The sequence below is a fragment of the Hydra viridissima genome, unplaced genomic scaffold (genome assembly GCF_058129835.1).
Source record: "Hydra viridissima isolate aposymbiotic clone 2 unplaced genomic scaffold, HvirCarnegie_v1 scaffold_1, whole genome shotgun sequence".
NCBI classification, from domain to species: Eukaryota; Metazoa; Cnidaria; class Hydrozoa; order Anthoathecata; family Hydridae; genus Hydra; species Hydra viridissima.
Genome location: NW_028324300.1, coordinates 21,983,011 through 21,996,294, shown reverse-complemented (window position 1 = coordinate 21,996,294; position 13,284 = coordinate 21,983,011). Strand labels below are relative to the sequence as shown.

Genomic DNA, 13,284 nt, shown 5'->3' with positions numbered 1-13,284 from the left:
AAAAGCATATTGTCTAAAATTAACTATTATGAAACAATTTCAAAATTCTACAAATATTACTGAAGAAAGATTAAAATAACAGATTCTTACCAACCATAGCTAGTTTGAACAAAACATCAAATCTGCTAGCAACATTGAGAGAATTTACAATTAACTTTTTACAATTTAAAGAATCAACTTCACAGAGCTTGTTTAGGAATGCAGTCATTTTTGATTGATTGTTGTTGTAAGCATGGTCAATCTGTTCTACAATACTGTCAATGTCATGAAGGAAAGTGCAATGAGCAAATCTTTTCCAGTCACTGGATACATTCTCAACTAAGATGCACTGAACTGTTTCATTTTTTTCTGAAAAAAGCATCACATTTTCTAAATAATTAAACCATTCATAAAATAATAGTTTTTTTAATATAAATAAGTATGCATAAGGAACATATTTTTATAAACCAAACTGCATATTTTTGTTTAGCAGGAGCTTTTAAAAAAAGCAACCACCAAGTTTTTTTTTCAAGCATTCTAAGCATAAAATTCCTATTAATGGGGGTGATTTTAAATCGTGCTGTTAGAGTTTCAAGATTGATGAACCTGAATCTAAAACCATTTTGAATAAAAGAGCACAAACTTTGTCAGTTGAATTGAAGGATGTTCCATCTGTTGATATGCAGTTAAATGCAGCTTCTTACAAAAAACCTAATTTAAAAACACATGAAGTTGAAAAATATCCCAAGTTAAAACAGTTTAACTGCTTTTCCCATACTTGTGCTAGTGATGTATCTCTTGAACTTATGCTGTTAATAATAATTTAAACCACATTTAAAAACTAAAAGAAAACTACACAATGTGCATAAGCATGTTAATTAACTCTCCACTGTCTGCAATTATGGAAAATTTTCGTCTAGAAAATGTTGTTGATTATATTACCCTGGAACAATAAATTGTCATACAGATAAAAAGTTGCACTTTCTACCTGTATTGAGAGAAAATTTAATCCTTACCATCAAATGCCCCACACAACAAAATATCAAATCTTTTAAGATTATAAAGACAGTTTGCAAACACTTCATTAAAGTTCAATGGATTGATTTCTTTAATCCTTTGGAGAAATATTTCCAATTTCAATTGATTATTGTTATTCTCATTGTAAATTTCTTCTACAATCCTGTAAAACCCATTCAAACAAGCAATATGAGCAAATCTCATCCAGTCAGACGATACTTGCTCAACCAGAATCTTTCTAACTCTTTTATCTGCATCTAGATTTAAGGCAAGAAAAAGATTTATATAATAAACATCATTGATGCTCAAAAAAAATACTTTGATAAAGATTATTATATTGTTTTGGCATCAATATTTTTCTAAGGAAAAAAAAACCTGCTTTAAAAATTAATTTTTTTCCAAAAATGCCTTCTAAAATTTAAACTTTTCTAAAACCCTTTGAAATCCAAAAGCTTTCAGTTTGGTATTTAATTTTGTAATAATTTTTTTTTTTTGACTTCTAAGGATTTTCAAAAAAAAAAAATCAAATACAGTGCCATCACAAATAGTTATTTAAATTTTCTAAAAATTAGAAAGAGGTTTAAAGCATTTATTTCTGTAAGAGAACATTTTTCATAAGTACTCTAAAGTTGTCAGAATATCATAAGTACTCTAAAAATATCTGAAACAATGCATTGATAAATTTAAACATTTTCAACTTTCTGCAAACATTTTTTGGCTGATTGCTGACTTTTAATGAAGTTCTGAGAAAAATTACAAAAATTTTAATTTTAGTAAATTTTCACAGAACCTCTTTGACTTTTCACAGTAACAGAAGTGGATTTTAACAATTTTCCAACTAGGTTGTATTTTAATAATATTTTCTAAACTTTAAAAAGGTGGATTTGGATGTTATGTGCAAATCATTTATTCACTCTATCTTAAGAAACCAAAACTCAAGAAATATCAATAAATAAAAAAAAGTAGCCTAAATATTAGGATTAGATTTATTTCATCAAAACTAAAAAATTAGGAAAACTTTTTCAGTAAAGTTACTATGAAGTTGATGATGACTGGATGATCTGATTTAGAAATATTTGGGAATCTTTCATTCATAATTATGTTGATGAAGCCAACTTGTTAATAATAAATCTACAAATAGCAAAAGTGCATGTAGAAACAAATATAAATTATCATTACAATAGAGCTTTTACATCAAATGAAGAGCTCATAGGCAAATTTTTTGTTTAATATACAAATTATATTTTAAACAATACTTATTATGGATTTTCATACTACTATCTTAAGAGTTGATTTTAAGTTGGATTAATATCTTTAAATCACTTATGCAGAAAATAAAAAAAACAGTGAAATACCACATTTGTACCCTGAGCTTTGTTAAGAAACACAGATATTTGTAAATACCCAAGTCTCTGGTTTTATCAACATCAGGGAAATTTCATGACTCATCCCAATTGCTCTAAGCACTCCTGTATAGTATTTGCTTTAAGGCTGGAAATTTTATACTTTTTGTAGCATGCACCATAATAAAGAGTGTGGAAAATGTTTCTGTACAAAAGTACTATTTCAAAAATAATCATAGTTCTAAAAACACACCATCTGATTTGTTTGTTTTAACTGAATAATGCTAAATAAGTTGCTGTTTGTTTATCATACTTTTGTACAGAATTTTTTTTCTGCACAACCTATAATAGCTTTTTACTTGTCAATACTTCTTATTTTTCATACTCAATTTAAATTGCTTTAATCAGTTTCTTCATATTTTATTTCTTGATAAGGACTTATTTCATAAGAAATATTTAAAAATTTGCTTTATTTAAAATCTTACTTTATTTTAAAAACTTACTTTATTTACATGTGACTGCTTGTTATGTGTTTGTATTTCTTACTTTCAGACTCTATGACTATGTAAAACTTATTAGTTACTTTCAAACTGTAATCTAAATATACATTTTTGTAACTGGAAAATAGGTGTTTTATATGAATACCTGATTTGCTATGATATTCTAAGGGATTTATAAATACTGTATTATAACTTTGATTTGCTGACACTAACTTTATCTTTTATAGCAAAAATAGTTTTTCTAATGGTAAGAATAATTGGTAAAAATAATAAGAATAAGTATAAGACATGAAATAACATTTTGTTTCTACAACATTTTATAAAATGTTACTTGTCATGGGAATAAAAATTGTTTACGTTTTTAATCATTCAATAACTTTTTCTTTACTTTATCATTTAATTTTTTAAAACATATTAAACAGCAATTAAAAATATTTTTTAAAAGATTTTGTTAAATCAGCAAATTGAACTTTTATAACTATTTGATTAACTTTATTACTTTAGAGCACAGAAGAGAAAAACAAATTTTCTTTGTTGCTAGAAAGTCTGACATAAAAGTCTACATATTGCATGCACACCACATGTTTGCTTTTTCACTTTTCTTTGCAAAGCTTTTCTTTCTCTAATTTCAAATGCTTGAGATATTTATCTTTTTCCAATGATTTGATTGGTTGATGCTTAACTACTTTCAATTTTCTTTCATTCTTCAAACATTTTTATTTTTACTTTTCTTTAGCTAGATGAGGCTTTTGCTTTTTTGCTGATGTTTAAACAATTATTATAATGAAAAAGCTATTTTAACATCATACTTAAGATGTCTAAAACTTTAAAAATCATGAACTCTATAAAAATGGTATTTTACGTGTCCCTATAGAAACGGATAAAACTTGATGATCAGAAAAATAACAGTTTTAGTCACAAAATAACTTATTTGTTATAAATTTTAATTTACTAATCAAAAAATTCATACAAATGTACACATTTATATACAAACATAGACACACATACGTCAGTTATCAATCAATGAAATTTAATATAAAATACAAAAGCAGAAAATAATTGAAGAAAAATATCTACTACATTTCCTTTGTTTTAATGGTAATAATTATGCAAGGAAAGATTACAGTTCAATTCAATTTCTAGTCCAAATATTTTAGCCAAAACTCAAAGTAAATTTTCCAGTTATATTTAACTTATGGAACATTTAAAAATGTTTAAAAATTGAAAACTGTTTGCAAAAATTTGAAACTTATAAATTAATATTCATAAAATTTTAACAAATAAATTTTGTAATTTGAAACATTTATAGGTAAAAAGAAAATTTATAAATATTTGTGAAAAATACAAGATGGTAAAACCAGGAAATCTAAAACAAATGTTATATATATCATACCATGATCCAAAGAACTTGCTAGTGAATTGTCAGGGTCAGTAACATCGTGTAGATTATTATCAGTTTTTTGGATGTCAACAATGCTTTGTTTAATAGTTATTTTAACTGAAGTGTTACCCATTAAACCTAATGTGTCAAATCAAAAACCAGGTATTAGGAGGGGACACTTTTTGATTTGCTAAATTTTTTTTCTCAGCTCACCTTATTGAGCATAGTAAAAAAAGAGAAAGTACAGTATTTAAAAGTAAAATATCAACTCTTATCAAAGTTATTTCCAAAGTACGTTTCTTTTAATAAAATCACTCTATATGAAACATTACGGAAACATCTCATCAAAACTGAAAGATGCATGAAAATCTTTGGATTTAACAATAAACAAAGAAACAAATTTGTCAAAAATTTAAAAAAATTTCATTCATCCAGTTTAAATAATCACATTAAATTGTTTGCATTCTTTCAAAATTTTCTGTTTAGTTATAACTTTTTTAAAGTAAAGTTTTACTTTTAAAAACATATCTGATTTTAAGCTTACTTACTTTTCTTTTAAATCAGAAACTTATTTATCAAAAATACATAAAAATCAATAAAGATATTGTTTTTCACAAAAAATATAATCTTTGCATTAAAAAGCTGTATTTTTGAAAAAGAAAGTTTTACTTAAATAAATTACAAGAACAATCAACTATATCTCGTGTAATTAGTTTTCAGCTGCATTTTGTAAATTTTCATTAAATTTAAATATTATATATATTTATAGTATTTAATATTAATGAAAATTTACAAAATGCAGCTGAAGTGGTTCATTTTTAAAACAAATTTGAAAACAATTTACCAAACTAATTAACCTTTTGTCACTAATTATCTATTTATCATCATACAAAAAGAGTGAATGAATTTCATTTACACTATTTATTTCTTATATGTCTTTCTTTCGCAGAACTATTTCTGCTAGAAAATTGCTCCTTTACATTCTTTTACATGGCACATTTGCTGCAATAAATTTTCACTGTTTCATATTTAGGAGCCATATTTAGGAGCAGATAACTACTATAAATTACAATCTTACTTGTTGGAGAAAGATGATTCATATTTGTTATCTTCACTTTTTACAAGGAAAAATTTATAAGCTGAAAAAATGCTGACCTTGAAAAAGCAAACAGTTTAGAATGAACTTATAACATGTCAACTAAATCACTTTTAACAAATTACCTTTCAAACTTAAACTTTCTTAAGAGGAAGACCTCACATCTGACCCTATATATTTGATTAAAACCTAATACTTAATATTGCATTTTGTTGCGGGCTCACAACACAGGCCCAGAAATTTAAGCTAAAATACCTCATTTTCTTATAATAGAGTTTAACAGTTTATAAAGAGAGAGAGAATTTTAAAACTCATTTGACCAAGATTTTTTAAAAATTTGCTTTTAGTAAAACTTCAAATGCTTTATTATACAACTTTAAAAATATTATGAGTAATTCAAAAAATGTTTTAAGATTAATTTGCTTTTCAAATTTATACTGTCCTGCATCAAAAGGATAAAATGTACCATATTACTTCTTCGTGAGCATAAAAGTTTTATGAATAGAAAACAAAATGAAGTTTCTCAAATTTAAACATTTATATAAACACAACTAATAAAAAAAGCATTTTGAAATTTTTTTTTAACTAAAATAAAACTTAATTTTAAAATAACCTGCAAATAGGATTAATAATTTCCAATTCATTGTCTGATTTTGTTCTTAAAATCATTTAAACTATATTCAAACAATAGGAATTCACAACTTTACAAAAACCTTCATGCGTAACTAATAACTTACTAGCTTCAGCTTCGAAAGAAGGCTTCGTGGGGCTTTCTGTGTCATATGCAATTGGCTTATCTAATAAAAATGTTTATTAAAATTGAAAGAAAGCACTTATTAGTTTTTACTTTAACTTTATTTAGGTATTAAGAAAGGTCAAAGTATTTAAAGTTCACAAATAGCTAACTTTCATTTTAAAAAAAAAAAAAAAAGTTCAATTTAACTAAACTTGCTATTAAATTGACATTTAATGAAACTCTTTTAGCTTAGCTAAACTTTTAACAGTGTCCAAGGCTAAAAAACAGGAGTGTGGAACCATAGCCAGAGTCAAGGTAATACCTTTTTCTTCTGGCTCCCCACTCCTGCTAAAAAAGTGAACTTTAATAATTGTTAAAAGACAAGATTTTAATTAACACTGAGGTCACACTTTTCTGAGCTTCTATCTTTTCATTAAACCAATTCTTTTTGCCAGGTGTAATAATGCACTTGCTAAAACATCTAGTTTTGGAAACTCTTGCTGAATCACTTATTAGAAATTTGACCGCCAGGTTGAAGTTTGTGTCAATTAAAAAATTCTGATTAATATAGTCTTTACTAACATATTGTAATGAGAAACAATTGAGTTTGAAATCAAAATTGCGTGGTAAGTATAAAAAAAAGTAAATTTTCATTCTTTTTTTCAATAAAAATTGCAACATGGATGATACTATTATTAAACCTTTCTTGTGTTTGTCCAACAGAACAAGTTGACAACAGCTTTTTTTAACTTTTCTCCATGTTTAATATGTTCTGTGCTGACTTTATATCTTTTCCACGTAGGTTTTAGTTTAGCATGCACTGGCTCTCAGACTGCTCTGCAAAATTTCCCAGTCCCATGTTATAATATTTTATAAATGTAACAATGTGTCTCACAATAATATGTATTTTACATGTCGAAAAAAACAAGGTTAATAGAGGACTATGTTTGCATTATGTATTATGTATTTGATTTTGCAGGATTTTTAAAATATCAGCAAAATTATTGATAGTTATTCAAATTCTGGTTTTAAATCTTTTCCAAAAACTGCATCTTTTACTGAATTAAAAGTCCGCAAACAGTTAATTACAGTTAATATAAGATGTTGGTATATTGGGATTTCCTCAATCACAGCTTGTCCAAGATAATCTAACTTTTCAAGTATTTCCATCTCACCTAATTCCGTAGTAGCCTCAAAAGATAATATGATGACAAGACAATCAAGTTTTAAAACCAGGTTTCCAGAGGAACAACAATACTTTGCATAAAACTCCAACTACTCCTATCATCAAGTGCAAATCTGGTGGAGCTATTTTATGAATATCTAATTTTTCAGGATTCTCATCCAAATAAATTAATCTTTTACTAACTATATTGTAATAATTTGACAATTTTGTGGGTGGTCATCAATCATCTTTATATTTCTGAGCCCAGTAATCAAGACTTACAAATATCCTAAAATCTCCAGAGGTTAAAGAGCATAATCCTGTACAGTATAAATAAGCATATTTTCCAGAATGTGTAGGCAAACCCAGTACTGAAGGCTAAATCAGTATGGTTTACAACTGATTAAAAACTTTACAACTTCATTTTAACTGTAATTTTATTAAATCAGTTTTGATGTAATGTTATTTGTTTAAAGAATTTTTGTTGTTCAAACATAATACCATTTATAACATATTTTTGAACAACCTTAAAGTAAAAGGGCTTAAAATAAAAAATTTTTATAATTATTTTGATACCTTGGATACTTTTGATAACCAAGAATGTCTTGCAGTTCTTTTACCTGAGTCAAGTAGGTAAAGGTTTCTTTGACAAGTAGAGCAAATCATTGCAGATTATGCTTCTAAGTTAGGATCATATTTGTAATTAACAAAAGCATTTATTTTCTGAATGATAGGTTCAAAAACTGTAACTAACTTCTTTGATCTTACATCTTTATGTTCCAGACAGACGTGGCAATCACTGAACTATGTCGCCATTTTCTGTAAACATTGTTATGTACTTTGTACAAAATTGTGTAGTTCCCAGAATTTTTCAGCGCATTTTGCAAATTTTTAACAAATAAGAAACAGATGAAATATAACATTTATTTTTTGAAAATACACTAACATAGCATGCGATTTTGATTTCAAGCTCAAGAGTTTTAGGCGCTACTGCAGTTTCTCCCCCCCCCCCCCTTTTTTTTATTTTTGATTATGATAGAGAATTTTATGCTGATTCAGAAAAATATAAAAACATGGACCTGAAAATCAACGGAAAGTGCTCTATTTCGAAGTCAAAGTTGAAAAAAATCCCACTAAAAACCCTAATATTCGCCATTTTGAAAATACTAAGTTAATGATCTTTTAGCTGACAAAAGCAATAAATTTATAGCATGGTTTTTACGTTAAAAAATTCGTTAAAGTATGTTTATCTTGCGCAATTTTTTGTGGCAATGAAAATACCCGTTTTTTGATTTATTAGAGAATAAACTATATTGCAAGTAATGTACTTTTGTAATGAATTTTAAAAAAGAATTCAGCAGTTTTGTTTCCTAAAATAAGAGCTTTTGAAACTTAGTTCATAGTTGTTTTATCACATGTAAAGTTTAGAAAATGTCACTTTTAAACCGTTTTTTTCAATAGAAAAAACCAGCGTACAATACAATAACAATTATTCATCAATTTGTCTACATTCCCACATTCTACGTTCAACTTTTATTTGAAATCTTCCATTAATTTCATTTCGTTTATTACACTTTCGTTATAACACTTTAAAATAGTAATGCGAAGGCTGATGGAAACCAGGTCTTTTTATTGCGCAATGTAACGGTAATTAACTTTCGTTAAAAATGAAAGCGTTTTGAAAAAAAATGGCGAATATTAGGGTTTTTAGTGGGATTTTTTTCAACTTTGACTTCGAAATAGAGCACTTTCCGTTAATTTTCAGGTCCATGTTTTTATATTTTTCTGAATCAGCATAAAATTCTCTATCATAATCAAAAATAAAAAAAAAGGGGGGGGGGGAGAAACTGCAGTAGCGCCGAGTTTTATAATGTAAAATGTACTGTTGACACAACAAAGCATTAATTGAGGTCTGTAAATCTATTTGAAAGACATCCAGCAAAGAAATACTTTATTTCTATAAAGAATCGAAAAGCACGCTTGAGATTTGCAAATGAACATTTGAATTGGTCAAGATGACAATGGTCGAAAGTACTTTTTAGTGATGAATCTAAGTTTATATTATTTGGATCTGATGGTATTAGATATGTTTGTCAACCAAAAAGCTATAGAAACGACCCTAAATGTTACTACCAACATTAAAGCCCGGAGGTGGAAACATGGTCTGGGGTTGCTTCAATAGGGTACCGTTGCGGTTCTAAAAATAGATTTAATAAATATTTTGCAAAGCTTACTGGGATCGAAATGCGGACAAACATTACAAAATGCAAGTCAGTTTACTGCCAGTGCAAGTAGAAAAATTGTCTAAGGGTGCAACAAAACACTGTTGTTGGGGTTTATGCACATCAGATTCTCGCTACCCTGAAAGTTTGCCACCTGGTGTATTTTTTTTAAGATTTCCAAAAGTTGGAAATATAAAAGATTCGATGACAAAATGTGAAAACTCCAGCAAAGTTTGAGAACAGATAAATGCAAGATATGGCTTCATGCTTGTGGTCGTAAATTTTTTCCTACGTATAAAGTTTAAAAAAACACCTATATTTGTTCCTTGCATTTTATTGGAGGAAAGGGTCCTTCTGAAGAAAATCCACATCCTATATGTGCGAGTCATTCAAAAGATCAGTTGGAGAAAAATAATAAAAGAAAAAGAAAATTACCGATTATTCGAAATAATGTTTCTAAACTGAAAAGTTTACATCGTGTAGATTTTATTGTCGAAAATGATAACAACAATATTAACACAGTTTCTAATCTCACTGTTAGTTCTTATAACGCTACAGACTCTGTAACAGCTACAGAGTGCAATATTGATGATGTTATTGCTGGGAATAGCCATGACTTTATTGTAGATTCTTCTGCATCATTTACTGCTACAATATATGATAAATCTTCTCAAACTATATATGATAAATATATGCTTGGAGCAAAGATTGAAACAATAGCTTTAAAAAATAGTTTAAATCAAAATCAAGAAAATAACTGCTCTTTTAAATCAGACTTTACCTAATTCGTTGCATTGTTTAGTTGCAAATACAATGTTGATGGAAAATATTTTATTTTCAGAAAAAAGTTCCAAATATTTTATTGGTATTACTGAATTTCAATTTTCTACTTTGTACAACTTTCTTGGACCAGCAAAGTATAAACTTTCATACTGGAACAGCTCTAGGAGTGTGAGACTTGAAACAAAGTTTTTGAAGTTATCTGTAATAGAGCAACTCTTTGTCACATTGTTGAGACTAAGAAGAGGTTTTAATATTTTTACTCTTGCTCATTGGTTTAATGTTAGTGAATTTTTTATTCGTTCTATTTTCACAACATGGATAATGTTCATTTTTTATCATTTTAAGGAGCTTCAAATTTTTCCAGAAAGACAAGTTTATGAAAGAAATCTTCCAAAAGTATTTAGACCATTTAGGAATATCGGTGCCATCATTGACTGTACAGAGTTTAGGTGTGAGGTGCCGGAGAATTATGCACAGCAAGGAAGTACTTATTCTTTGTATAAAAGCCATTGCACAATGAAATGTCTTATTGCAATTAATCCAAATGGTGCTGCATCATTTATATCAGATTTATACGAGGGTAGCATTAGTGATATGGCTTTATTTCAAAAGTGTGGAATTATGGAGCTTATTAACTTTCAAGATTCCTTTGTTGATAAATGATTTACCATTCAAGACTTGCTTCTACAAAAGCAACCAACTATATTTATTCCACCATTTTTAGGTCACCGTGAAATGTTTACGAAAGAAGAGGTAATGCAAACAAAAAAAATTGCAAAAGCACGAGTTCATGTTGAACGATTTAATGAACGTTTGAAAAAGTTTAGATTACTTGATAGAGTAATGCCTCTTTCTTTAGCACCAATAGCATCTCAATTAGTCTTTGTTGCATCATGCTTGGTAAACTTTCAACAATGTTTGTGTGTTTGAATATCTTCGTATTAAATACATTTGGATGTTTTTACTGCATCTTATTCTATAGGTTTTAAGAATAAACACTAAATTTCAACCCTGAAAACTGTATTCAAATTAGTGTTAAATAATTTTAACTTGCTTTTTTGTGTGTATTTGTTTAAGTAATTGTTGTTCCTTTGTTTTAACTTATAATAGTTTTCTTTGGTTGGTACTTTCTTTGGTATTTAAAAAGAAAGTAATATAAGTAAGTTTGAAATTGTTTTTTAATGAGTTGGGGATTTTTGTCGTCGTTGTTTAGCTGATGGATATTTTCCTTGATTTGTTAAATAATTTTTAAGTCAATTTTTAATTTAATTACTAAGTTATTAAATAAACCAAAAAGTAGAAGTAGTACATACATGGTGTCAGCCAGATCAGGGAAAATAGGGAACAGTCAGGGAATTCAGTTTTCTCCCAAAAAATCAGGGGGAAAACAGGGGAAATGACTACTTGTCAAACTTGCATGACCTATGTCAGTTGTATATCATATACATAATATAAAAATTTATTCAGCAGATTTTTCTTCATGGCCTTCTATTGATACTTTGAATGTAGGTTGTAATAATATTTATATTTCCATTTAAAAGCGTTTTTTTAAGCGAATTTTAGTTGATTTTCTCTGAAGTCGAGCTTTCGTAGCTTTAAATTAACCCAGGGAAAACAGGTCAAGAAAAGATTTTAAAAATTTAAAGGACCTTCGAATAGCTTTGCACCAGGAATATCATTTTCATTAAGAAAAACTAAAGCACTTGTTGCAGTGTTATTATACATTTTTGTGTTGTTTGTCTGCATTTCGATCCCATAATCCTTAGTTTTAATTTATTTAAAATATGCGTGACGAAAGCAAAACGGTACCCTATAGAGATTGTGTCAGTCCTATCCATTTGATTGAGGACATATTGGACAAAAATATGTACAAAGATATCATTAAGGATGTAAGCTGCGACATGCTAAAGACAAAATGCCTCGAGGATGGATATTTCAGCAGGACAATAACCCAAAGCGCACTTCAAACCTTGTCAAAGATATTTTCAAGATCAAAAATATTCAATTAATGGAATGGCCTTCACAAAATCCTTACCTTAATCCTATTGAACAATAAAAAATCAACAATAATGTGATTATAAAGCTGGTGGACTCAATGCTTTGTCGCTGTTAAGTAGTTATCAATGCCAAGGGTTTCCTGACAAAGTATTAAAGAAATTTACTTTGAATTTCAATATTTTTAATTTTAAAAATGTTTAAAAAGAACATCTACTTCAAGTATTTTTTCTGCCCAGATACTTTTGCACGTGCATATTTCAATAAAATGAACTTTTAAGATTAAATTGTTTAAATTTAGTAAAAATTCATTTGTTTTTAGAATTGTAATCAATTTTTTGACATTCCATGAGAATTTGAAAGAAATTGGACTTTTCATTCAAAAGTTATCACAAGTTATGCACTTGTCTGGTTACTTTAGCACACTACTGTAATTACATTATAAAAATTATTTTAAAACTGCTTTATTAAAAATGAACTATTACCAAATATTATAAAAACAGACAATATAAAGTAAAATCATCCATTAAAGATGAATTTTATCTGCCATAATCTAATTTAGATCTAAAAAATGCACAAATTGTTGAAAAAGTGGTATTTAAATAAAACTTTAAGTCATTAGCCAAATTCATGCAATCAGAAATTATTTAAATAACAGAATTATGTTATAAAACAGACTAAATTTTACCTATATTTTAAGTTTAATGGCAATATCTATAATGTTAATATCTATATATGTTGAATATCTTATATAAATTTTAAAAAATTACTCAAAATTACTTTTTAAAAAACTTTGAACAACAAGTTTGATTTAGATTTTCACAAAGAATATTTTAAACATATTTAAAAAAATAATTCAAAAGGCTTCTTTTTTAATGGTAAAATTAGTCAACAATTTTTACTTAAATTATTTTTTATTTACTTTTTGTAATATGTAATATTATATCATTACATATTATGAAAATTATTTTAAAATGTCATTTATTTCAATCTCTTACAAAACAGATTAATTGCAAGATGAGAAACATTCTCTTTTATATTATTGTAAATTAAATGTTTCAATGTAC

General features: G+C 27.3%; 1 protein-coding gene and 1 pseudogene across 5 annotated transcripts in view; one reads left to right on the top strand and one right to left on the bottom strand.

The window, feature by feature from the left end:
* The window catches only part of LOC145192064 (uncharacterized), a 55,070-nt gene that overhangs the window by 26,309 nt on the left and 15,477 nt on the right, over positions 1-13,284 (bottom strand). Inside the window, exons 1-5 of one of the 5 annotated variants that reach the window (XM_090076478.1) lie at positions 8,297-8,516; positions 6,054-6,113; positions 4,233-4,358; positions 996-1,253; positions 91-348 (exon numbers count right to left, since the gene is read on the bottom strand). In XM_090076478.1, coding sequence (XP_089932604.1) covers positions 91-348; positions 996-1,253; positions 4,233-4,353 — 637 coding nt within the window. In that variant the 5' untranslated portion in view covers positions 4,354-4,358; positions 6,054-6,113; positions 8,297-8,516. Of the gene's footprint in view, positions 1-90; positions 349-995; positions 1,254-4,232; positions 4,359-6,053; positions 6,114-8,296; positions 8,522-13,284 lie in introns of those variants that run through there. The other 4 variants (XM_090076475.1, XM_090076479.1, XM_090076480.1 and 1 more) reach the window with 4 other exon arrangements.
* On the top strand, positions 9,384-11,245 carry LOC149893908 (uncharacterized; annotated as a pseudogene).